Source organism: Ahaetulla prasina, chromosome 1, assembly GCF_028640845.1.
Source record: "Ahaetulla prasina isolate Xishuangbanna chromosome 1, ASM2864084v1, whole genome shotgun sequence".
Classification (NCBI taxonomy): domain Eukaryota; kingdom Metazoa; phylum Chordata; class Lepidosauria; order Squamata; family Colubridae; genus Ahaetulla; species Ahaetulla prasina.
The window spans coordinates 253,243,554-253,271,131 of NC_080539.1; the positions used below are offsets into that span (position 1 = coordinate 253,243,554).

At 36.7% G+C, this 27,578-nt stretch overlaps 4 protein-coding genes across 4 annotated transcripts; all 4 read right to left on the minus strand.

Moving 5' to 3' along the window:
- Positions 1 to 1,149: 1,149 nt before the first annotated feature.
- LOC131189340 (olfactory receptor 5T17-like) lies at positions 1,150 to 2,094 on the minus strand. The gene has a single exon (XM_058165489.1). It carries the CDS (start codon positions 2,092 to 2,094, stop codon positions 1,150 to 1,152), a length of 945 nt encoding a protein of 314 aa, XP_058021472.1.
- A 4,770-nt stretch (positions 2,095 to 6,864) lies between these two features.
- On the minus strand, positions 6,865 to 7,890 carry LOC131183905 (olfactory receptor 5AR1-like). Its single transcript, XM_058154705.1, has one exon. It carries the CDS (start codon positions 7,882 to 7,884, stop codon positions 6,865 to 6,867), a length of 1,020 nt encoding a protein of 339 aa, XP_058010688.1. The 5' UTR covers positions 7,885 to 7,890.
- An 8,031-nt stretch (positions 7,891 to 15,921) lies between these two features.
- LOC131183972 (olfactory receptor 5AR1-like) lies at positions 15,922 to 16,893 on the minus strand. The gene has a single exon (XM_058154828.1). It carries the CDS (start codon positions 16,885 to 16,887, stop codon positions 15,922 to 15,924), a length of 966 nt encoding a protein of 321 aa, XP_058010811.1. The 5' UTR covers positions 16,888 to 16,893.
- Positions 16,894 to 21,358: 4,465 nt separating this feature from the next.
- Positions 21,359 to 22,294, minus strand: LOC131204747 (olfactory receptor 5AR1-like). The gene has a single exon (XM_058196289.1). The coding sequence runs from the start codon at positions 22,292 to 22,294 to the stop codon at positions 21,359 to 21,361; it is 936 nt and encodes a 311-aa protein (XP_058052272.1).
- Positions 22,295 to 27,578: the final 5,284 nt, after the last annotated feature.

A 27,578-nucleotide genomic window follows, 5' to 3' on the forward strand; every position in this document is an offset into this window, starting at 1 on the left:
TCCTTCCTTCCTTCCTTCCTTCCTTCCTCTTTCTCTCTCTCTCTCTCTTTCCCTTCCTTCCTTCCTTCCTTCCTTCCTTCCTCTTTCTTTCTTTCCTTCTCACTTTCTCTCTCTCTCTTTCTTTCTTTCTCACTTTCTATGTCTGTCCCTCCCTCCCTCCCTCTCTCCCTCTTTCTGTCCTTTTCTATGCCATGCATCTTACTGATGCAGCTGCTCTGGGTGGCTTATGATGTAATAAAAGTAAAAAATAAAAAAAGCTCTGCTGCTCTGCTCCACTTTCTCCTGCCTTCAATTACCCACTGCATTTTGCATCCTGGCTCCAATCATCTCACCAAGTTGCCTCTGTCCTCTGGTGCTTGTTACTTTCCTTTTCTCATGCCTGCAGCCTTCATTTTTCTTGCTCTCCAACACACAAATACAGTTTATTTTCTTGATATACACACATCCACCAGAAGGTATTATCCCTTTATAGCTGAAATGCTGGTGTAGTCCAGCTAATCCAACTACTGGAAAACTCAGAGGAGAAAATGTCTAAAAGGAGAGGAACGAAAACCTTGTATTGACCTCTGGAAGAGCTTCCTTCTTAAAAAAAAAAAACACCTAGCTGCAAATCTTCCATGAGCTACAGAAGCTCATTATGTGACTTCAGAGCAGAAAGGGTCTTTCAGCCGTATCTATCTCACAGAAAAGTATTGAGAACATTTATTTCTGTATTTGGGGAAAATTGCTTATAGTTTAATTACAATGCAGCCTCCCCCCCCCCAAAAAAACCCACCAAATAAACCAGGAAAAAGAGCCAGATTGCTGATGTGGTTAAGTTGCTGGCCTAGAAATCATGAGACTCTTAGTGCCAGTCCTTCCTTAGGCCTGAAAAATTCCTGTGTGACTTTTGGCCACTCATTGTCTCTCATAAGGTAAATGTCTGTGGAGATTCTCAGTCGTCCAGGACATGGTTGTCTCAAAGGTGCTTTTTCAAGAGGCAACTGGACTTTCTGAAAAAGCACCTTTGGGACTCTCGTGAGGTACTTGTGGGCAAAAGGAGGAACATATATTCACCATCTTGAGTTACTCATAAAGTAATAAAAGTGGGATAAAAATCTGATAAGTAAATAAAGCTGTTTGTTTGCTTTTTTAAAAAAAATGTATTTATTATGTCCATGCTCTTCTCCAAGAACATCTTAAGGCATCCTTCACCTCCTTGTTTCTCAGGCTGTAAATCAAAGGGTTCAGCAGGGGGATAACAATTGTGTAGAAAACAGCAAGAATTTTGTCACTCACATCCTGGATGGGGGATCCATTGCTTGATTTTGATCGGAAATGTAAAACGAGGATTGCCCCGTGGAAGATGGTAACTGCAATCAGGTGTGAAGTGCAAGTGGAGAAGGCTTTCAGCCTTCCCGAAGCTGAACTGATCCTCATAATGTTGGCAAGAATATACATATAGGAAAGCAAAACACACAGCACGGTAGTTGTTTCTACCAGTCCAGCCACATAAAAAATCAGAAGTTCATTTAGGTGAGTGTCAGTACAGGAGAGCAATAAAAGGGCTGTGATGTCACAATAGACCTGATTGATCTCAGACCGACAGAAGGACAATCTGAAAGTGAAAATGGTGTGTAGAAGGGAATGGGAAAAGCCCAGGAGATAGGAACCTGCCATCAGAAGAATGCAGACTCTGGGAGACATGAGGACTGGGTACAGCAAGGGTTTGCAGATAGCCACGAATCGGTCATAGGCCATTGCCGCAAGGAGAAAGCACTCTGCACTTGCCAAGCCTATGACAAAGTACATCTGCATGGCACACCCAATAAAGGAAATGGATTTCTTATCTTCCAGGAAATTTGCTAAAGACTTACAGGCAACCACAGAGGAGAATAATGAATCTATAAAGGACAGATTGCTGAGGAAGAAGTACATTGGAGTGTGGAGTTGGGGGCTGGCTCTTATTAAAGCAATCATTCCTATATTGCCCACCAATGTAGCCATGTAAAAGACCAGGAACACCAAAAAAAGGGGGATCTTCAGGACAGGCTTGTTGGTGAAATTTACAAAGACAAAATCCTTGACTTCTGTGGTGGTGTTTTCTTCTGTCATTTTCTTTCCAGTCCTGCAAGGTAAAAAAAATGTGAAAGATGAATAAAAGCAATAAATTTTGAATAATTCATATGAGTGATTCAGGGAATCTGTGGATTCCAAATGTAGGGATTTAAGTTTAAGTTATATGAAAGTACACAGAAATTTATGAAGATTGAAGAGTGAATTTTACCCAGAGTGTAACTTGCGTTCTTCTGGAGAATCTATTTAGAAAACTACATAGAGAAATTCACAACAAATTGAGATCTCTTTTTGAGCTCACTAAAAATATCCTTCCAACCAGTAAGAGAAATTTAAATGTTTCTGCCTCATTTTCATGCTGCTCAATATGCTGGGATATATTGTCTACCTTTCTACCAGTCATATTAGCATGCTGGTTCTGGGTAGTGAGCAATAGTCAAAACATGCCAAAGGCATCAGGTTTTCAAAAGCTGGAGTAGATGAAGAGTTAATATAGGCTTAGGTAGAAGAAGTATCCACTCTTAAGTTAAATGTGTGTCTGTGTGCATATTTCAAAAAACAAATTGCCATAGTGGGAAATTGAAATCATTCACTGTTACTTTTCACATTCCATTAATTATTCAGTGGTATGAATATCACTATGCTTTTTAAACAAAATGCAAGAAGGAAGGAAGGAAGGAAGGAAACAATTTAGCCCTTGCAATTATTTGTCTCCGAACCTTCTCTACATATTTTACAATTCAATCTACATAATCAAGCTATTTAGTTTATTTAATAAACACCTGTTTTAATAGGCATTTAAATGCAACTGTGGGGACTATTATATATTCATACATAAATATTATCTTTGTAAAATAATATTCTCTTTTTTCTCCCCTTTCTAAAATTAATAGAGATGAGATTTTCTACACTGCAAGGGACTAAATGAAATATCGATTTAATTTGAGAAACAATATAATGCATATACCAGATAATTAAATACCTGATCATTTTAGTGAGAGTGGAGACTTCTGGGATTCCAGTCTGATTTGGGCCACTGTTTGTTTCTTGTAGAGTAAACAAAAAAGAAGCCCCTGCACAGTTCATATGAAATCTAAGTTTAGTTTGGCTCCAGTTCTGGCAGGATCTTTTTAATAGGCAGAATTCCTACTCTGCCATTTTGAATTCACTATAGAGAATCCTGCTTGTTGGATGACTGAGCTATGGGAAGCATCATTTCTTCACCTTTCAAAGCTTGTTCTCAGCTTCAGAACAAAGGTTTCCTTAGATAGAAATACCCTAAGCCTCAGCCAATAGGCAGTCAGTATCTCTATACAAAACGTGTATAAAATCAATGGACACAGGGATGAGCACTGTCAAGAAACTCAGAGGGTGAAAAGAGTTTCAGAATTCAAGGTAGGTCCATAGAACAGCAAAGGCCAATGTGGGAGACAGCCACCACATCAATACATCGTTTCCCAAAGCAGAAACATTCTTACCCTGAAGATCTCTATCAAATATATCAACTGGTGTCATAAAACGTCTAGTTTATATGGATATCCAAGCAGAGTTGTCTTTCCTCACAGTGCAAACCTCATCTCTCCAGGCTCTGGTTGCTTGGAGAACATCTTAGCATCTTCACAGTCCCTAGTGAGGCTGTGATACCCATCAGTCTCCAATGGGTCTTAGTCCTACAGCTATTCCTGGTTTCATTAAGCGATCAATTCCATGTGAGAAAAGAAAAACTAGAGAATATATACATTTAGTATACATACATACATACATTGTGTGTTTGTGTGTGTGTGTGTGTGTATTGTTCTACCTTTAATTATTTTTATAAATAACTCAAGGTAGAGAACATATATAATAATCTCTCTTCCTCTTATTTTCCCACAAGAACCCCTGTTATCTTTTAATGATTTATAATTTTTTTTCCTGAATTTTTTATTTTTGTTGTATAACACTCAAGAGTTAATAGGATGAGTGGAGTGGCCTTATAAATTCTTGAAACAAAGAAATTTTTAAAATGCGGTTTGTTTGGTTTTACTCTTAACTGCTGCTTCTTGATGTCCATGCAGTTCAGGCCTGGTAAGAAGGTCAGTGTAGATCAGCGGTTCTCAACCTGTGGGTCGGGACCCCGTTGGGAGTCGAATGACGATTTGCCAGGGGTCACCTAAGACCATCGGAAATATGGGAAGTATACTTGCGAGTCGAAGAATCGCGTTCCAATGGTTGACTCCACAAGCCAGCTGCAGGCTCTTCAAATCGCTAGCCGAATTCGGCTTCAGGCGCGATGAATTAAAAAAGAGAGAAATCTTTGCTCTGAAGTCTCCCTCTCAAGCCAGCTGCAATCACTCCCAATCGCTAGCCTAATCTGGCTTCAGGCGTGATAAACTTAATAGGGGAGGAGTCTCCGCTTTAATGTCTCCGTCCTCAAGGCAATTGCAAGCAGTTCAGATCGCTAGCCAATATGGCTTCAGGCGTGATAAATTCAAAATGAAAATAATTTTACGATTGGGGTCACCACATCATGGGGAATTGTATTAAAGGGGTCACCACATTGTGGGGAATTGTATTAAAGGGGTCGCAGCACTATAAAGGTTGAGAACCACTGGTGTAGATGATTCTATCACAACTTGTTCATCCTTCTGGGCAATTATGGTAAAATCTTTGGAGAATTCTATATGTATCTGGCAGAATGCCAAACAAACCATGGTAACATAGGGGAGAAAGCAAGACTGTTAAGGGGGCAAACAGACAATGGGAAAATGGAAAAAGAAAAAGAATAGAGGGAATGAAGTGGGAGAAAGGAGAAAAATAAATAAAAAGAAACAAAAAATAATTGCTTCTGACTGTTATATTAAGAAAAAAGTTTAATAATATATATTATGTATATTATTATACCATTTTAATACATATTATGTGCTTAATATATAATATTAAATATAATATAATTATTATATTTAACAATATATATTAAATACGTATATTAAACATTTGAGCACCGCCCCCTAGAGTCAGCAACGACTAGCACGTATGTGTGAGGGGAACCTTTACCTTTACCTTAGATGAATTTATATGTGTATATTTATACACACACACACACACGCCCACACATACGCACACACAATACAGGTAGTCCTCAGCTTGCAACAGTTCATTATAAGTCATGATTTATGACCATTTTTCACACTTATAATCAGTGCAGCATCTCCATGGTCACATGATCAAAATTCAGACCTTCACAACCGACTCACATTTATGATGGTTGCAGTGTCCTAGGGTCATGTAATCAGCTTTTACGGCCTTCTGATAAGCAAAATCAATGAGAAAGCCAGATTCACATAACAACTATATTACTAACTTAATAACTGCAGTGATTCACTTAACAGCTGTGAGGAGGGCAGTCTGGCTTTTTCAACCTAACCTACCTTACAGAAAAGTATTGAGAAAAATACTTTCCTGACAGCAGGGAACTGCTTGAGTACACAGTTCTACTCTTCTAAATCAGAGTGAGAGAGATTCTCTAACAAGGACCCAGGCAAGTAAATAGGGTTGTCCTATGAACTGGGCAATAGCTAAGCTGGAAGGTTAGATCAATTCAATGGGTGTGTATTTACGTATCTTTTCTTCGTTTGATTCTGGATCCATGTGATAAGGAGAAGTGGGCTAATTTGTGAAAGTTAACTCAGCAAGACTGCTTCGTGGACCTAGGAAGATGGTGCTTCCAGAGCCTAAGGAAGCAAGAAGAGGTTGTGTTCAGTTCCTCAAGTACAGTAATCTAATGGGGCTATACTGCAAATCCAACTCAGTAGAGGACATCCTGGCATGTCTCTTCATTCAGAAATTTTGGCTTGACAGCTGCATATTACAGTTATGCAAACCCAAAGAGTTACAATTTGGGCAGTAGGGAGAAGGTAATCAGGTAAGAAACTAGATCAGATTTTCTGCTTATTGATTGGATGGTAAATGAGAAACAAGCCCTCATTTGTCTTCCATTTACATGCTTCATAGTTTATCCAGCTCCAGCATGACAAAACAGGCAAATTCTGACAACCCACAGAACACCAAAAAGTGTTCTCTCTATCACCCCATTTGGAATTAGGTGGGTTTAAAACCCAGGAGGAAAATATATTTTGATTTCCCCCTTTCTAATATTTATTCCTAGAAAATTTACAAGGAGCACATGTGTCACGTGGAATGGAAATGCTTGGAGAATGTTAGAGGATCCAGCAACTGATTTCACAGCTCAGGGTGAAGATGTGCATAGACTGATTTATTCATTTGATTTTTTAAAGGCTTCCTCCTCATCAAATTACTGTGGACAACTTATATAGGAGTAAAAACATCAAAACAACAAATCCATAAAATCATTTTTATTTTGTATTATCAATCAGACAATTAACTCCAAAACACTCATAAGCATGGTGACACAGTGATTCGAACGCAATATTGCAGGTTGACTTTGCCCACAGCCAGCAGTTCGATCCTGACTGTCTCAAGATTGACTCAACCTTCCATCCTTCTAAGGTTGGTAAAAAGGGGACCCAAATTATTGGGGGCAATATGCTGACATTTGTAAACCCTTCAGAGAGTGCTCTAAAGCACTATGTAGTGGTATATAAGTCTAAGTGCTGTTACTGTTGCTAAACACGATCCCATAGTTTCTTAGTCTTGTGCCTAGGCAGAAAAGAAGTCTTCATGGAAGACCCTAACACTTTGTCATCAAGTACATGAAAAGAAGAATAGTTGAGAATACAATGAAGCATATTAAATTATTTATAACAAAGAATATTCTACTTTTATATTTTAAAAAAAACCATTTACAGATTAATTACAATACCATGGCCCCTCTAAATTAGGAAAGCTATTGCTTTTTTTAAACAAAAAATATCTAATTATTTTGACCCAGGTTCTTCTCCAAGAACTTCTTAAGGCATCCTTGACCTCTTTGTTTCTCAGGCTATAAATCAAAGGGTTCAGTAAGGGGATAACAATTGTGTAGAAAACAGCAAGTATTTTGTCACTCACATCTTGATGGGGTGATCTGTTGCTAGATTTTGGTTGGAAGTGTAAAATAAGGATTGCCCCATGGAAGATGGTAACTACGGTGAGGTGTGAAGTGCAGGTGGAGAAAGCTTTCAGCCTGCCTGCGGCAGAGTGAATTCCTATTACAATGTTGGTGAGAATGTATATATAAGAAATTGCTACACTCAGGATGGTGATTATTTCCACAAGCCCAGCCACATAAAAGATCAGAAGTTCATTGATGTAAGTATCAGAACAGGAAAGTGATAAAAGCGCAGTGATGTCACAGAAAAAATGATTGATAACTGAACCACAAAATGAGAGTTGGAAAGTAAAAATAGTATGTATAAGAGAATGTAAAAGACCAAGAACATAGGAACCTGCCACCAGAAGAATACAGGCCTTGGGAGACATGAGGATAGGATACAACAAGGGTTTGCAAATAGCTACATATCGGTCATAAGCCATTGCAGCAAGGAGAAAGCACTCTGCACTCCCTAGACCTATAAAAAAGTACATCTGTATTGCACATTCAGTATAGGAAATTGAGTTTTTATTTGCCAAAAAGTTCGCTAACATCTTTGGAGCAAACACAGAAGAGAAACATGCATCCAGAATGGATAAGCTGCTGAGAAAGAAATACATAGGGGTATGGAGACAGGCACTGGTCCCTATTAAAGCAACCATTCCTATATTTTCAATCAAAGTAGTTACATAAATAAGAAAGAATATTAAAAAGAGGATGATTTGCATTTTAGGACTGCTTGTTAATCCTACAAATATGAAGTCCTTGACAGCTGTGGTAGTGTTTTCTTCAAACATCACGTCCAGATTTTTTCCCCCCATATCTGCAAAATTCCAAGGTATAGATAAGGAAAAACATTTTTTTGTTTTTGTACAACACAAAATGAATGTACAGAGTTTATTGCCATCAGTGAGTATAGATATTAAATAAATAAGGTGGTAGAAATCTTTCAGCAATAAATCCGGGTTCCAAATAAATAATTATGTCAGTTTATTGCCCGCAGGCAGCAAAAGCAATAAATTACTTTTGACTGGCTTAAGAATTTAACAATTGTATTTAATCTACAATCTGATGTACCTCAGAATTGAATGCCACTGAAGCAAATTTATATTATATGATTGAATAAATATACATGATTATTGGTTAATGCTTAAAAAGTATCCTGGAGTACTATTGGCATGATGCTATCCCTTAAATGTATGATGCTGTATTCATCCTGCCATTGAATACAGAACCAATCCTAACACTAACACAATACTATCTATAGTTCTGGAAAGAGAAATAAAATTAAGAGAACTTTAGTTTAACACATGGTCATAGAATTAACAGAATTTGCAGCCATACTTTTTTTTTTTACTCATTTTCATAATTTTCTGAATAAGCAACTAAATGTGTTCAGATTCATTTCTGAGCAAAAGGTTGGTAATTAAAAAAGCCAAGAATAAGCTTGGAACCATGATCACTTATATATGTATGCACAGAAATTTTTCAAATTACTAGAATTTCTTTAAATTTCTAAAATGTAAGCAAAAAAAAAAATCACCATTAAATAAAGACATCCAGATAGATACGATCTTCTCTCATTGAACAATTACGGTTTTCTCAGTTTAAAATAATGGCAGATTTTGCACAAAATAAAATCTGGGGCAGATAAACTACAATCAGATCACACCTTTTGTTTGCCTAACACACATTTTCTGGGGACCAGAAATCCAGCTACTTGCAATACCTATGTTAGGTTTCTGCATTTCCCCCCCTACCATTTCCAAATACTTTTTTTTTTTAAATTAGTTATACCATTGCACTTCAGGTGACCCACAGAGCAGGTCCAGCTTTTGTTTTTAGAACTGAATGAGAAGAAAAACAAGACTTTGTATAAAATTCAGAACTTTTTTTGCTCCATCTCCATGTTTGACAGCTACTCAAAACATGTGTTGGATTGAAAACAGAATTAAAAACAAAGGCAAAATGGAAGAACAGCTGACTGGAAATTGGAAAGGAGAAGAAAATGAATGTCTTAATCAATGTAGTTCTGGGAAAAATCAATTTACATAGGCTAACTAACCCATAGTCATCATAAGCCCCCGTTTCATACGGTGGTAAAACAGGTTGCTGTTTTTAGACTCTCTGTATTAAGTTATTTAAAGTTGTTTTATCCCTTTAAGTCCCAAAGGTGCTTTTTCAAGAAGCAACTGGACTTCCTTGTTTTGAAAAACAAGAAAGTCCAGTTGCCTCTTGAAAAAGCACCTTTGGGACAACTATGACCTTGATAACTGAGAATCTCCATATATATATATATATCCCTTTAAGTCATTTCTTTCGGGTAAAAACTAAAATGACCAAAACTAACATAGTATAAAGCAAATATTTACTTACCTTGGAAACAGTCTTTGCAGAAACTTAATAAAATTCACAGTTGGAGTAAGAAGGAAGAGACACTCAATTCTCTTATGCTTTAAAAAGCTAAATTGTATTGATAGGTTTTCTAGGCAGCAGCCTTTTTTCCAACTGTATAATGGTTTGTTGAATAATAATAATAGCAGCAAAATCATAAGTTTCAGTCAATTTTATTTGCAGAATCTAATGCAAGCAATACATGCATTTTTAATCATCAATCCAATGATTAATTATATTATTTCATACCAAAAGAACTGCTTTATTTTCTTCATTAACCTGCCTGACCACATGTGGTCCCTAACGCTTCTGCTCAACTGTTCTAACTTCACAGCTGGTTCCTAATTTGCAATCCCTGCTTTTTTGCAGTTCTTAGCATAAATAGAAAATGCTTGCTGGTCTGAATTTGTATGATATGCCCTTGCATAAGTCTCTGAAGCAACTTAGCTTGGCTGTTATTGGAGAAGTTAAAAGGAATTTAATTTATTCCCTTCTGAATTTTTAAACCAGTCTGAGGTCCCCTACAAAGTTTGTATCTCAGCAGAATGAAAATGGGACACTTATTTAGTTACGTGGTTTCTTTCCTACATTACCTCTAAGGCAGCATAGTTTTCATAAAGTCATAAATTTTGGACTACTGTGATTTATGCACCTCCTAAATCAGAGGCGCACGGTCTGCCTGCTTCATAAATGGATGTCGAAATGCACCTAAGTGTTATCTTCTTTTATCGGTTTCTTTTTAATTTGGTTTTAGAAAATGGTTTTTCTTTTTTATTGGACTTCCCTGCATAGTTGGATATTTTGGAATAATAATTACAACAGGGCCCCAAGCATAAGGATTTTGTATATTAATGATATTGATTTACATATATATGAGAAATCTCTCTTATTCATCTTATTTCAGTATAAACTTGGGATCCTACCTGCTTACTGGAAACATTGAAGTAAATTAGATTTTATGATGGAAAAAGTCTAGAAAAGTATAAGGACTTTTACCCTCTTTGGAGGGATATTAAACAGGACTTGCAAAGATGGGACAAACTGCACCTATCACTATGGGTTTCCACCCAATAGTGATAGGTGCAGTTTGTCCCATCTTTGCAATCTGTAATTAAGATGAACATCTTATCAAAGATGCTTTTTTTACTCCAGACATTATCGATACTCGCAACCAATAATCCATTTAAACAATGGCCGAAGGATAGTTCTAAGTTTATACGGCCAGGGAAAAAACTCAAGAATTAGATACAAGCTATTGCAAGATGCTAAGGAAAGAGGGGGTTTGTCATCAGTGGTGGGATTCAGCCAGTTCGCACCACTTCGGGAGAACCGATGGTTAACTTTCTGAGCAGTTTGGCGAACTGGTTGTTGGAAGAAATCATTAGGGCAGAGAACCGGTTGTTAAATTACTTGAATCTCACCACTGCGGTTTGGGTTTACCAGACTTGAAATTGTATTTTGATGCATGCTGCCTGGCCTGGTTAAAAGAGTGGGTGAACCTCCAGAACAAGAGGTTACTTGAATTAGAGGGCCATGAATTAAGGTTTGGATGGCATGGTTATCAATGGTATGATGAAACTAAAGTTAATGTTGATTTTAATAATCATTTTGCTAGATGTGCCATACTGAGAGTTTGGAATAAATATAAAACAAGATTCTCTACAGAGTTCCCTATTTGAATGTCCCCCCAAGAAGCTTTTTTAAAGAAAAGAAACGGTGGTGAAGCCAGACGGGTGGACAAAAGGTAAAATACTATCAGCTGTTAGAGGATCTTGCAGTTTAGAAATTTTTTTTAAATTTGAATTTATATCCCGCCCTTCTCCGAAGACTCAGGGCGGCTTACACTGTGTTAAGCAATAGTCTTCATCCATTTGTATATTATATACAAAGTCAACTTATTGCCCCCAACAATCTGGGTCCTCATTTTACCTACCTTATAAAGGATGGAAGGCTGAGTCAACCTTGGGCCTGGTGGGACTTGAACTTGCAGTAATTGCAAGCAGCTGTGTTAATAACAGACAGACTTAGTTCGCTGAGCCACCAGAGGCCCTAATGCACGCCCATAACCCTACTGAAAATTTGAAATCCACAGCAGTCCTTATTAGAGGATATTCTTCAATCGTAAACAGAGGGCTGAAAGTATGCTGAATAATCCTATTAAAAGAATAAAATATGCTTATTGTATGGCAGCCTTGGATGAGAAATATGAGTTTAGCCCAAGTATCAATGAATGCTAAGTCATTAATTACCTTTGCAGTAAAAGATAAACTTAAGAAATGGTTAAGAATAGAAAATCATAACATACAACTTAAAGAAAAGGCTGTCTGGGGTAATTAGCTAGTTAAGGCATCAGGCTAGAAATCAGGAGACTAATCCCTCCTTAGGCACAAAACCAAGGAGGTGACTTTGGGCCAATCACCTCTTTCAAATCTAAGAAGGAATTTGCAAGCTTTTCTGGAAACCGCTGCCCCAAAAAAACTGCAGGGTTCAGTTGGCTGGCATTTTTTGCTTTATTTACTTTTCATCTGGAAGAAAGGGAAACCTCGGCAGGGTGGCAAAGAGATGGAAAAGTTCCTTCACCTCTTAAACACAAGATTCGCACTGAGTCAACAATAGACCAGACGAAAAACAGACACAGGAAAACCCCTCCACATATCCAGTGGTGGGATTCAAATAATTTAACAACTGGTTCTCCACCCTAATGACTAGATGGGTGGGCGTGGCCATGGTGGGCATGGCCAGCAGGTGTGACAAGCATCATTTGGCCTCCTGCATCCCCCTGGGAGCAAAAACGGGCTGTGGGGGGGATGCACCGTACCACCCATGTCCCATTTTGGCCTCCCTGCACTTATCTAGGAGCCTGTCGAGTCCCCCTCCCCCTCCGACGACCGGGTCTGGGAAGTCTGTATCAAGCGTGGCCACGAAGCCTCTGCAGCTTTGCCAAATTCTTTTCAGATTTCTCAGGCAGGCAGGAATCCAAGGTGTGACTTCAGCAAACCAGATGAGGCTTTGCTTGACTCAAGGAATGCCAAAAAGCAGATCCTTTATATAGGCCATGGGGTGTGGCTCCATGACTCAGCACTTATCCAGGCCTGCCCCTCCCTTCCTTCTGCTGACGTCGCCTCTCAATTCTCCGGAAGCGGGGATCCGTCCACTGTAAATTCCCTTCCTCTGGATCTGCTGCCGGCAATTCTAACACGTGGCTGGCTTCGTGCTCACACGCTGTAGGAGTGAGGTTTGTTTGTTCATTCCTGACATTCTGTCTGGGCATGGTGCCAGGGCTGGGGGCTGGAGGCATGCCAGGCCGTTCCTCTTCATTATCAGTCTCTGAATCTGATAGCAGGCCCGGCAGGAGATGGGAGGGGCCCGGTGAGGAGAGGAGGGAGGACAAGGCACAACAGAGCCAAAATGAGGTGCATGGGGACTCCTGGAAGGGGCGGAGCAGGAAGGGGCAGAGCCAGCCAGCAATTTAACTAGGTTCGCCCGAACCTGCCCAAACCGGCTGAATCCCACCACTGCCCATATCTCTCTCTCACCATTTGCCCTAGTAGTCAAAAAGGCTTCTAAGTGTGGATTTCTAGAACAGGCAAAGGAGGACAAAGATAACTGGATAGGAGGAGAAATAAGAGGAAAAGGAAGACATAATAATGGTTTAATTTTATTGACATTTGTGACAAGAATTACAGTACAAAACTGCAAAAAGATACACTTAAGTGTACATGTATATGAAATTACTTTCAACTGATTAAGGTCTTGTCAGTTTCAGACAGCAGTGCAAGTCAATCCAAGGGACTAATGAACTAATTAAGGTCATAGAGCTGAGATGGTTAACTTGCAGTTAGGACTTATTAGGGAAGTACTGCATCACAGAAAAGAGCTGCTCAGAAAGAGACAGTCAAAAAGCCATACAGTAGTTGCTTTTAAGGTGATACCTGCCACAAGGGGAATATGAGGACAACATGGAGGACATATCCTCCTTTTGCAATGTATCTGGTAACATGGAGGACATATCCTCCTTTTGCAGTGTATCTGGTAACTGTACCTAAACACTAGAAGTCTTGTAATATGTACTCATGTCAATTTTGAAGCAGTGTTGATTTTTCAGTGCCTCATGCATGCTTGTCCTTGATTATTTTAGTATACAAAAGCAACATTTTGAAATGGGTGGCAAATGTGGTGGCAGGCCCTCTAGTTGCACTGGTCGTCTGCCTGAGCAAAAATAGCTTGACCTAATGCCAAGTCCTGAACATCAGTTGGACCTGCAGTAGCTGTGAGAGAGTCTACATATTATATATTATATAGATGGATTTCCTTAAATGCAGGACTTGGAATGGCACCATACATCTGAGAATGGTTGAAGATGCCATAAAAAATTCAATATGGCCATAGTCTGACATGGATGTGATTGTTTTCTTTAATTTTTCATTGAAATTAATTTTTGCCTAAAGGGCCTGGTTCTCCTTTTCTTAGCTGACAAATCCAGTTGGAAGAGGACCATGGGTAAAAGACAAAGTCCATATAGAATTTCTACTGCAGCATCATTTCTCCAGAATATAAAATGGGGCAAACTTAGTTCTCTAGTTCTCAAACAAATTGTTTTAGAAATGACTTTCCATCCCATATAATCATTGCAAATCAGTTCAAATATTTCCAAGACCTTTCAGTCTGCTCTCAGTTCCTAACACCATAGCAGATTCATGACAGTGTATTTTAAGATTACCCATTATGTAGTTTTGGAGTGCAGCTTTAATAAAATCCCTTGACATAAATGTGTCGATATGAGAGGTCATTGGCTTTGATTCTTCTCTAGATATTTAGGGAACTCTATTATTAACTCTGCTTATTGTGTGCTTCCTAGACTCTCCTGTGACTTTATGTAAGCTTCTTTCTTGCAGACCAAGATTTCAAATATTTTATGAAATAACTAAATAGTGCTTGATGACGATCAAAATATAAAAACAATTATTGCCTTAGATATATAGAAGCACCAATTTTAGGAACTCAGTTTTGATTAGATAGTACTATTTTAAATCATTTATTTTAAAATTGCTGTTAATTAATCTGTATTTAGCTATATAGTGGATTGCTCTTGAAAACCATTTGGAAACTTCAGCAGATATTGTGAAACACCAGGACTTCAGATGCTGTATTGACCATAAGTTTGATTCCAGATACAATTCAGGATTCTAGTAATAAACTATATGCTTGGAGCTTGGATATCTGTAGGACTGTTTTTTTCTAGATCGTATCTGCCCATCTATTGGGTGCCAATGCAGAGAAACTATGTTACATGTCCCCACCCCTTGTGATGTGCCTTGGGAAGGGACCTGTTACTAGCATTCTCTGCTGGAGTTCTCCTCTTGAGCAATCAGCTCCCTGTTGAACTAAAGCTAACAATCTTGTTCTTAAAATTTGGAAGATTGATGACTTAAGCAGACATTTAGGGATGGAGACATGAACGATAGAGATCCCTAATTCAGCAGTTGAGGCTGCTAATTATGATATTATTATTATTATTATTATTATTATTATTATTATTATTATTATTATTATTATTATTATTATTTATTGGATTTCTAGACCGCCCTTCTCCTGAAGGACTCAGGGCAGTGTACAGCCAGGATAAAACATAAACAATATACAATTAAAAACTAAATTAAGAAACTTATTATACAATTGGCCGAAAGATTAAAATATTTAAATCTAAAAACCCCAGTTTAAAACATGAATAAAATTTAGAATTTAAAAATTTAAGCAATTTAAGAAAAAACTTAAGCCAGCCCCGCGCGAATGAACAAATGTGTTTTCAATTCACGGCGAAAGGTCAGGTATTTGGCATAAACCAGTGGGAAGTTCATTCCAGAGATTATGATATTGTGCTTTAATTGAGATGTTGTTTATGCGTTCTATAATCTTATTGTACATGTTTTGTAAACCACTTACAATCACTTCATTAAACTGGCATAAAAGCATTTAAAACCAGGGAACAAAATTAATCAATGAATAAGTAAATAAATAAGTGTTTTATTCATCTATCATCAATTTTTTAAAAATTGCATCAGACTTTGTGATTGTCCTTTTTATACACAAAAAGAGATTGCTACAAATATTAACTGTTGTTGCTGTACTTGAACGTACCTTTGAAAGGCTCTCTCTGAGACTTTCCCAGATGTCACAAATATGAATTTAACATCCTCTGGTGGCCACAGCTTCAGCCTCTGTGGAAACAGAACCTTAATATTCTACCAGGGACTAATTCTATTTAAGACTGTAGAATATCAAATATTTTATCAGACATGACTTTGTTCCCCACTTTCACATCAATGTGAATATTTTCAATAACATCTGAAGATCAATAACTGGTCAAAAAATCTCACGATCAGAAATATTGATCAATTGCAAATAGCTGTAATATGACTGTAATCCAGGAGAGAGCAGAATTAAAGTGTCTCTATTGTTCTGCTCTTCCATTTTGCAAAAACAGACTTCCTAATCATTCTTTGAAGGGCACGTTTTACTTCTTGATTCCTTAAGGCATAGATCATGGGATTCAGCATAGGGATCATAACTGTGTAGAACAAAGAGGCCACCTTGTCTTGATCCAGAGTGTAAGTAGAGGTCGGTCGTAGATACATGAAGAAAATTGTCCCATAGAAGATGGCCACCACAGTCATGTGGGAACTACAGGTGGAAAAAGCTTTATGTCTACTCTCTGTGGAGCTAATCCTTAAGACAGCAATCAGGATGCAGGAGTAAGAGATGAAAATGGTCATTGTGGTAGTTACACAATTGATACTAACCAGAGCAAATATAACCATCTCATAAAAATGGGTGTCAGAACAAGAAAGCTTAAGCAGTGGAGGAATATCACAGAAATAATTGTTGACTTTATTTGAGCCACAAAAAGTTAAAGTAAATGTGAACACGGTGTGTGTAAATGAGTGAAATAAGCCAACTGCATAAGAACCAGCTACAAGCCAAGCACATGTCTTCCTGCACATAATGACTGGGTAATGAAAAGGCTTACAAATAGCCACATAACGGTCATAGGCCATTACAGCCAGCAGAAGGCATTCTGTAATTCCAAAGATAACAAATAAAAACATCTGAGCTACACAGGCTGAAAATCTAATGGTTTTTCTCTCTGCTAAAAGATTCACCAACATTTTAGGAGTGATGGTTGAAGAATAACAGATATCCACGAAAGCTAAATGACTAAGAAAAAAGTACATGGGGGTTTGAAGCTGTGCATGGGATCTGATTAGTACAATCATTCCCAGATTCTCCAATAAGGTGACAGTGTACACATTTAGGAAGAGAACAAAGAGAGGCAATTGTAGCTCTGTTTGGTTTGTCAATCCAAGAAAAATGAATTCATTTATGGTAGTATGATTCTGCCAGGACATTTCCCCAGCAAGAGTTCCTGTTTGAAACAATACAGTGAAATGAAATGTTTACCTAGACCAAATAGACAAGATCATTTCATCATCTATTTTTCTCAGTTCAAACAAGATTTTGTTTCTTTTTAGTATTTGAAAATAAAACCTTAAAATTATATGTAAAAGACAAAAATGCAACAAAATCTGATAACTAAAAATTCCTAATAGTTCTAACCTACCCCACAAATTTGCTGACAGCATTTCTCCAGATGGTTTAGCAATATTCTCTTCTCTCTCTTCCAGGGTATTTTTACTCATATATTATTAGCTTCCATATTTTTCTACTCACCCACTTTTTATTAACCTTGCAGCACCTTGACCCTTCCCCCCCCAATCCAAATAAACCTTTTGCCTCCTTTGAATAGCTCTTCAGACTCTCTTCTTCCCCAGAACATTTTTGGTATCAGCTCCACCATCATTTAATTTTTTTGCTTTCATTCCTGCTCCTTGTTCTCAGTTCTGGCTATTGCTCAGCATTCCTATCTTGTTTATAACATGTTTCCCACCACCTCAATAAGAGCAGGCACGTGGTTGGCCTTAAGGCAAACATGTTTATTATCATGTTTGTCTTCCTGAGCCTAGTCTCTTAAATGTCAGGCCTCGAATTCATTAGTAACTAACTTACTTGTAGCATGAAGCATTGCGTCTCTGTGACTATCTAAGGAGATACCCACAGAGTATTTATTCATGTTCTGCGGCCTCTGGGACTTCCTTTTTAATAACTGTATAGCATTTCTTCTGTGTCAGTGGGACGCTCAGGATCTGTTGCCTCGCTATCTTCCAAAGCCCTCCTTTGTTTGCTTAAACAACCCAAATTGCAAAGCTTTGCTGACTTCTTATATAATGTTGTCAACCCCATTAAGAAACTCTGCTTTAAATATACAGTAGCTGCTTTAAGTTAGAAAAGATGATTGTTTCCACATAATCATTGAGTTCCACTAATAAAGCTAACTATCATTATAGCCAGTGGTGGGTTTCAAATTTTTTTACCACCGGTTCTGTGGGTGTGGCTTGGCGGGCGTGGCATGGTTTGGTGGGTATGGCTTGGTGGGCATGGCAGGGGAAAGATATTGTAAAATCTCCATTCCCTTCCCAATCCAGGGGAAGGATACTGTAAAATCCCCATTTCCTCCCGATCAGCTAGGACTTGGGAGGCAGAGAATAGATAGAGGTGGGGCCAGTCAGAATTTTTACTACTGGTTCTCCGCACTACTCAAACTTTCCACTACCAGTTCTCCAGAACTGGTCAGAACCTGCTGAAACTCACCTCTGATTATAGCTATGTAAACGTTCTATTTATACTAAGAACTGGAGATCTTTTTGGTACACAGTGCTGTTATTGAAATTTACTACATTAAAATGTGTTAAGCTTTGACTAATGTCTAAGGCTAGCCTCAGTTGACCAAAGACATGATGCAAAGTCAATCAATATCTATGGGCCCATCTGGTGACACAAGAAATTAGAGTGAATGTAGAAAGTTGGTAGGGAAAAGGAGCACAGGTCCTGAATGAAAAAATATTCCTAGGTAGATAATTTTTCTAATAAAATGAATGGAAAACAAAGCTGACAGAAGAGAGGATAAGGAAGCTGTTTGAAACAATGAATAAAACTATGAATAAAACAAAGAGATATCAGTGATAGCTCAGCTGCTGTAACAGGGTAACAAAATTAAAAAAATAAAATGAACACGAAAACCATGCATAGTTTTGGAGAATGGATATGGCTATAAAATTACAAATGCAAGAAGGATAAAATCAGCTCTCAAGAATAAAGGACATATATTAAGAAAAAAGGCAGAACATGAAAGACTCCTACAAAGCTAACACATCTGTTGGTGTGTGTGTGTGTGTGTGTGTGTGTGTGTGTGTGTGTGTGTGTGTGTGAAGCTTTTCTTTTTGGGATTGATGGACATACAGTTGGAAAAAAAATAATGGAACGTTGTTTTTATATATGATAACTGCAGCAAGATTATTGGATGCACAACTATGGAAAGATTTATCAATACCCACAATGGAGGAATGGTTGGTGGAGATGATGGAACTTGCTGAAATGGCTAAATTGATTTCTTTGATTTATGTTTATTGATAATTAGAAACTTATGGACTTTTAGCATAAAAGAGAGAAAGATGATTTATGGCTTTGATAATTAGATAGGATAGAGTATAGAAAGAAAAGAATTAAGTTGTAACCATAGAATAAGAGGTACATTTATATTTGTACTTATAGATATTGTAAAGAAAATTGGTAGCTGTTTTTTGCCCCTTTCTTTTTTATTTTTCTTTTACTTTTTCTTTCTTCCTTACACTTTTACCTTTCTCTTTGATTTCTTCTTTTTCTTTTTTCTAACTTTTATTAGTTTACGTAATTTTTTAACTTTCTTTTTCAAACTCTTCAATAAAAAATAATAGAAAAAAAGATATGATACAGAGACAGAACAAATTAAAAACTGTATGATAAAATGAACTCAGAATTTTAAAGAATCAGTTACAATGTTACATTGGAAAGAATTACGGGCTAAATCTTTAAAGTTTACAGCAAGTTATAACTTAAAGAAAAATTGCTACAAAATGTTCTATAAATGGTATACAACTCGATCCATGATATCTAAGATAAGCAAATCATATATCGATAAATGTTGAAAATGCCATGACATAGACAGTGAACATGTAAAAAAACAACAACAACCCAAAGCAGTGGAAAGATTTGGAATAGAATTTGAAACAGAAGCCACAAATTTCTTTATTGATCATAATTTCAGAAAAATCATCAAGAAACATCACAATTTAATGATACATAGAAAAAGAGATAATAGCTTGTTTCAATTTTAGAAAATATAGATACTATGATCAGCCTCGGGGATGAAATTTGTTCATGACCGTAAGAGGATTATGTGCCTACTAATCAGTGACATTCATATCTCTTTTGAAAGCAATCTAAAATGATAAGTTCTTGGCAAACCCTCCTAATCATGTTAGCTAGGGGCATTTGATTCAAAAACATATGGATGTTCAGAAATGTATATTAAGTTTGAATATAGTTGGGTCATATTAAGTATGGTTTTTACTGACTAATTCCCCCCCAAAAGTGTCTGGTAATATAAAAGTGGTGTTTTAGATTTCCATTCTTGCTCCCTATCACTGAGGAAGGCAAAATGTGAATAAGAGAACATAAAATACTTAAAGAGAATTCTAAATTTTAACAGGCAAGAGATGGCAGCAGTACTGAGTTAGAAAGGGTGGCTTAAATTTTTTCAAGAATGTTGCAGAACCCATTGATAAGAAATGCATTTGTAGTTCATTCAAATAGAATAGAATTTTATTTTATTGGCCAAGTGTGATTGGATACACAAGGAATTTGTCTTGGTGCATATGCTCTCAGTGTACATAAAAGAAAAGATACGTTCATCAAGGTACAACATTTACAACACAAATGATGGTCAATATATCAATATAAATCATAAGGATTGCCAGCAACAAGTTATAGTCATACAGTCATAAGTGGAAAGAGATTGGTGATGGGAACGATGAGAAGATTAATAGTAGTGCAGATTTAGTAAATAGTTTGACAGTGTTGAGGGAATTATTTGTTTAGCAGAGTGATGGCCTTTGGGAAAAAACTGTTCTTGTGTCTAGTTGTTCTGGTGTGCAGTGCTCTATAGCGTTGTTTTGAGGGTAGGAGTTGAAACAGTTTATGTCCTGGATGTGAGGGATCTGTAAATATTTTCATGGCCCTCTTCTTGATTCGTGCAGTATACAGGTCCTCAATGGAAGGCAGGTTGGTAGCAATTATGCTGTGATCTATATATTCATTTTAAGTGTATGATGGATAATGGGATCACTGAGTATGCATACCAGACCTTAGCAACAATTCTCATGACTGCACAATGTAAAGGAAACTATGGGCAAGCTGGCTTTTGCATCAACAAATTAAAAAAATTAAACTGCATAATATTTGTACAGAATAAAAAAAAATAGTTTCTCCCCTAATGTTATATCCTGAAATTATATTTCTCAAAAATGTAAGCATAAGACTTCGAAGGCAATAAAAGATTTTATTCTCCAGTTGCTCACTCACATACTTAAATAAATATTTAGAGAAGAAAACCTAAATAGCCATTCAAACATTTAGCTTTGATGTTATCAGCAGGATCACATTATGTCATTTTGTTGCATTATAGTGTTATAAATACCATCAGATCACCTGTTTAATGCTTTCTGTGAAAGCAAATATATATCCATAGAAAACTAGAAGTTGAAAGAAAAGTTATCCTTGCAGGTTTACTATAGTCTAAATAGTTACCTTATTACCTGGGTTAGAACTCATTCAGTCTCCTGGCTGTGTGCTCAGCCCATACAGAATCCTATTTCAAACAGTTAAAGTTGCCTATACAAGGTATAAGTATCTACACTTTTATTGACCTAATAATGTACTTTCAAATTACAACAATTTCCCCAGAATGTTCTGAAATGCCTCCTTCATATCTTTGTTCCTCAGACTGTAGATGAGAGGGTTCAACATGGGAATCACCACTGTATAAAACAAAGATGCCACTTTGTCTTCTTCTAGTGCATATGTAGAACTGGGCCGTAAATACATAAAAAAGATTGTCCCATAGAATAAGCTGACAACAATCAGATGAGAAGAACAGGTGGAAAAGGCTTTGGATTTGCTCGTAGTGGAGCGGATCTTCAGAATAGTAGACAGAATACAGGCATATGAAATCAGAATAATCAGTGTAGTACTTATACAATTTATACTTACTTGTACAACTATCACTAACTGATTAATGTGAGTATCAGAGCAGGAAAGTTTTAGCAGTGGAGGAATATCACAATAAAAATGATTGATCACATTTGGTCCACAAAAGGGTAAACTAAAGACACACACAACATATAAAACTGAATAACAAAGGCTTAGGACGTATGAAGCAGCTACTAGCCAGACACACCATTTTTCTGACATGATGATTGAATAATTCAGTGGGCTGCAGATGGCCACATACCGATCAAAGGCCATCACAGCCAGTAGGAGACATTCACTGCTCCCGCAGAGGACACAAAAGAACATTTGAACTGCACAGCCAAATATTCCAATAATTTTCTTCTCCATTAAAAAATCCACCAACATTTTAGGAGTAATAGCTGATGAATAACCAGTATCAGCAAAAGCCAGATTACTAAGGAAGAAATACATAGGAGTGTGAAGCCGGGCATCAAATCTGATTATAAAAATAACCCCCAAGTTCGCTATCACAGTAATGATATAAACAATAAAAAACAAAATGAATAAAGGGAGTTTGAGTTCAGGCTTACTTGTGATACCCAGAAAAATAAATTGGGTGACTCTTGAGTGATTGAACAGAGATTTCTCCATCTATCTGAACTTGCTGTTGAGAATTTAAAAAAAAAAGCAAACATATTTATTAATAACTGGGCATTAATCAATATCAGCTGGTATACTGATTTGAGCACCAGAAATACATACGTTTATTCTTCAGTAGTACTATATTCACTCAATCCTGACCATTGCATAAGTAAAATAAAAAGGTAAGCCATCAGCAGGACACTGGTACATTGTGTGTAGACTAAACATCCTTTAATTTATTAATTTATTTATAATTTTACCTCTTTTGAGATCTTTAATGTTCTTAGATGTTGTATGTTGGGAAAATTAAAACCAGGGAGGAAATCTTGACATGTCTCATAGGCATATTTTTAGATCAGATCAGAAAACCTCCAGCCTAAGGTTCAGTGTGGCTACTGAGTCTTCCTGAGTGATTTGCAGCATTTTATCCTAACCATGGCCCTCAAATAGCAATCAGATTCTTTTGGTATCCGAAGTTTGTTTGTTTTGCAAATCTAATTGCAACATGAAAACAAGGGGTTCTTTAGGAATGTGCAAGTGGTGAAGCTGCAGAGGGAAACGTTTGCCCTATCTACTATCTGTGATCCCCATGTGATCTTCCCCTGCATGGCAATTACCTTTAAAGAAAGCATCCCAGAAGATCCATCTAAAGTAGAGAGGGGGTTCTTTGCAAGTTTAATTGCTGCACTGGAAATTTCTTACTCTGGGAATAAATGAGATATATTGTGGTTCAAAAAGATTCATTTATATCTAGATAAAGAATGTAGGAGTTTTGGGGTGTGTTATTGAATCGTCCCCTTTTAACTTTTGCCCCCATCATTTGGGGAAATGTTTGGCATGCATTTGTCAGAAGACTAATCACAAAGAACAGAACCATCAGAGCAAAACATGTTTGGATAACATATATGGTGTGATATAGACATAACGTGCCAGGTGAATGAGACCTCATGTTTCTTCACAAACTATACATCAAATACTTCTCCTTACTCAAATTATATCTTTGGGGTCAACATGCCAAAAATAGGGCTTCCGGTTGGCAACGCAGGCTTCGTGGACGTTCCTTTGGGATCGTCTGCCCTGGGTTTTGTCAAACCGTCCCTGACAGCGTAAATGGGCTGTCAAACGGTTTGGAATTCTCTCCCCCAGGTGAAGGGGGAGGGAAGAGTGGTCAGGTTTTGGGTAGAGTTCCCTGGGAGCCCCTGGAATTTAACCAGGGGATCGAAGGGTGAGAGCTCCCCTTTAGCCTGACGAAGCTCCGTGCCCAGGGTGCTTCTGTTTATACAGAACGAGAAGCCGCGACCATCTCTGTGCCAAGATTTATTTCTAAAGAGAATTCAACACAGACAGAACAAAGTAGGAGGACTAGCAAGAATTTGCAAGTAATAAATCTTAACTTCAGCTCTTAAATAGCTTTCCTTTGAACTAACTTTCAACTTGAGTGGATTTAAAATGGCGTTTGCAATATACAAAGGAAAGTGAAACTATAAAGAAGAACATAACAAGCTACTTTTTTAAATGGAATGAACAAGAATTGTTAATGATTTTTTTTCTCTTTTTACCTTTTTACCTTTTTCTTTATCACAATGTTTAAGAAGAAAAGTTTATTGATTTTTTTTTCTCTTTTTGGTAGATTTTACAGTTTATGAATGGCTCTTAAGCAAACAGAACTAACTATTAAAATCTTGCAAACTTCTTCATTTCAAATATGGAATTTTATTTTTTTATAGGAACTTTTGGAGGCTTATCTTTTCTTAATAAGTTTTTAAACAAGAGATTTTTACACCAATATATTAAAGATTGGAAATTCTTTATTGTTAGATGTTAAGCTGATTGGTGAGCAGATGGTGGAAAATGTGTAAGAAAATGTGTAAGGAAATGTGTAAGATAGAAGACAAGGGGAAGGAGAATGCTTAAGATGTGATTTTGATGGTATTTTCTTTTTTTAATATATATATATAGGGTTTAATTTTTACAACTGACTTATTTTGGGTATATTACTATTTGATATATGTGAGGTATAAAGGAATGGGAAGATGGAATATTGTTTAACTTTTGGAGGTATGGATGTAATGTTGGTATTTGGTTAAATAGAATTTAATTGTTATAATTGATATATTTTGGATATAAGTTATAATTTTAATAATGTTATTTGATAGATGTAAGGTAAATTGAAGAAATATTAATATTTGCAATGTTATTTGATTTATGTAAGTGATATTTTTGGAGATTGAAAATGTGTAAGGAAATGTGTAAGATAGAAGACAAGGGGAAGGAGAATGCTTAAGATGTGATTTTGATGGTATTTTTTTTTAATATATATATATATAGGGTTTAATTTTTATAACTGACTTATTTTGGGTATAAGGTGTTACTATTTGATATATGTGAGGTATAAAGGAATGGGAAGATGGAATATTGTTTAACCTTTGGAGGATAGAAAAATTTATGGATGTAATGTTGGTATTTGGTTAAATAGAATTTAATTGTTATAATTGATATATTTTGGATATAAGTTATAATTTTAATAATGTTATTTGACAGATGTAAGGTAAATTGAAGAAATATTAATATTAGCAATGTTATTTGATTTATGTAAGTGATATTAAAGATATGAGAAGATAGAATATTGTTTATTTTTGGAGATTGGATAAAAATTTAAGAATTTAAGCTGGAAATATGAATTATATTTGGGACACTGTTTAAGGAAGAAAGGTATATTATAGAAGAATTTCTGATGAATACTGGAAGATGGAATATCGTTTTGGTCTTGATCGATGAAGATTGGATATTAAAAACTATAAGATTTTGAAGACTTCAGGAGTGGAATGGATTGATATATATTTGGTGTTAATTGATGAAGATTGGATATTAAAAACTATGTATTTTATTGATGAACTGGAAATACTAATTTAATTGGAAGATTCTGAAGATTTTAGGAGTGGAATGGACTGATATATAATGGACTGGAAGAAGAATGTACTTTTTTGTTTCTGGAAGGGGAGTTAAGGTCTTAGAGAGAGGAGTGATTTATACCCTGTACTTTGTTCTGGGAAGTCTCGGGGGGGTGGGAGGGGAGGGAGGGAAGGGGGAGAGGGGGAGATGAAGGATCAATGTAAAGGAATGATTGAAGATATGTAATTAAGAAATAGAAATAATTTGAAATGAAAGCGGGCTGCTCAGCTGCCATTTCAGAAGGAATGGAAAGGAGAGGAGTGAGTGAAGGAAGAAAGTAGGTAGGAAAGAGAGAGGTAGAAAAGGGGGAAAGGAGAGGAAGAAGAAAGGGGAAAGAGAGAGGGTTAGAAAGGGTGGAAGAGAAGAGTAGGGAAGGAGGAGAGGATGTAGAAAAGCGAAGGAGAAGAAGGATGAAGAAAGTAGAAGAAAGTAGAGAAGGGAGGAGGAAAGGTTTGTTAAGGAAGGAAGTGGTAGCTGGGCAGGTCCGAATAAGTAACAAATGAAAGTTAATGACTAATGTTGAATAAGAGACTGTATATTGAATAGGTTGTTGGAAAATGAAAATAAAACTTTTTACCAAAAAAAAAAAAACATGCCAAAAATAATACCATTTAGACTACGCTGCTTTGTAAAAAGTGGACACTCTAATTTTTCTGGCTAAACTTGTGTTAGGAAAATTCTGTGGAATATGCCTTTATTTTGATCTTTTAATTAATCTTTAATTAATTAATTAATTAATTAATTAATTAATTAATTGCATTTAGCGATGGGGGAAAAAACTCCTTTAAGATTAAGAAAGACAGCATGACTCTTAACATCTGCTTACCCAAGGCTTGCTTACAATATAAGCTTTCTGTAATTATGGCAGAGAAAGTTGCCTTCACAATATATTATCTCTATTTCTTGAGTCTGTTCTTTCTACTTCTTGAGTTTGTTCTTTCTTTCAGAAGTAAAACCTTCTGAATGCTAAAGATTTAATTCAATGTTATGCTGTTTGTTCAAAACAAACTCAGCAATGAACACACACCACATTGTCATAATTAATGAATGTTGCTCCAACTGGGTTTGACTTAATTGGAAGATTGCAATTGTACGATTATAGATATATTCAAGGAATATTCAATGATTCCCCATGATAAATCAAAACTATTAAATTTAGTTGGTAAATATTCATTATTATTGGATCATTATATCAGCACAAAATCTATTCTACTCTCTTGTTTCTAGAGTGATCACAATGATTACTAGTTTGGTTTAGTGGTTAAGGCACTAGGCTAGAAAGCAGGAGACAGAGTTCACGTCCCACTTTAACCATGAAAGCCAGATGGGTGTCTTTGGGCCAGCCACTTTCTTTCAGCCAGGGTTGTTCTTGTGAGGAAAACAAGAGGAGGAAGGTGTGTTGCATAGGTTTGCTACTTTGAGTTATTTGTAAAAATAATAATAAAAGCAGGATATAAACAAACAAACGAATAAATAAATACATGCACACATACAAACACTAAAGAGAAACATGTACTATCATGGATATTTAAGTTATAAGGAAGGAAGGAAGGAAGGAAGGAAGGAAGGAAGGAAGGAAGGAAGGAAGGAAGGAAGGAAGGAAGGAAGAAGGAAAGAAAGAAAGAAAGAAAAAGAGAACGAGAGAGAGAGAGAGAGAGAGAGAAAGAGTGCCCTTTTACAGCTAGTCTCAACTTACGACTGTAATGTAGCCTGGCCATTAGGGTCATAAGTTGTGACAGTCATAAAGCAGGTCACACACGTGACTGACCCAATTTTATGACCATTTATGAGTCATAAACACTATGGTCATTAAGGAAATGAATCTTCGCTATGCGCCTGTTTTCCAAAAACCAGAAATAAATTCCTTGACTATGAGGAGTAAATTCAGCAACTTAGTCAGGTTCATTGAGGCTTGGCGCTTTTTGTTTCGTTTACCTCCAAGAGAAAATGCATGGGAAAACCCACTGGAAAGAAAATTCCCCCTGGGATTTGGATGAGATTTATATAAATCCTGGAGGAAACCCAACATCCCAATGAGATTCAGAGAGGACCTTTTGGTGTAATGAAACTTTTATTTTCCCATTTTGGCTCAGTTTACTTGCAAGGGAATATGCATGGGAAAACCCCATTGGAGGAAAAATGCAATGAGTTAGGCTTTCTCAAATTTTGATTAGAAATCCAACATCACAGGTTAGAGTTAGATTTCCTTCAAGTCATGACCAATGAGTGACCTCAATGTTAGATTTGCAAAGCCTCTCTAAGGTGCATAGGCTGATAGCTTTCAGCTCAGACTTACTTTTTGACCACAGTAAAATGCATTGGGAAATCCTATTCTCAGTGA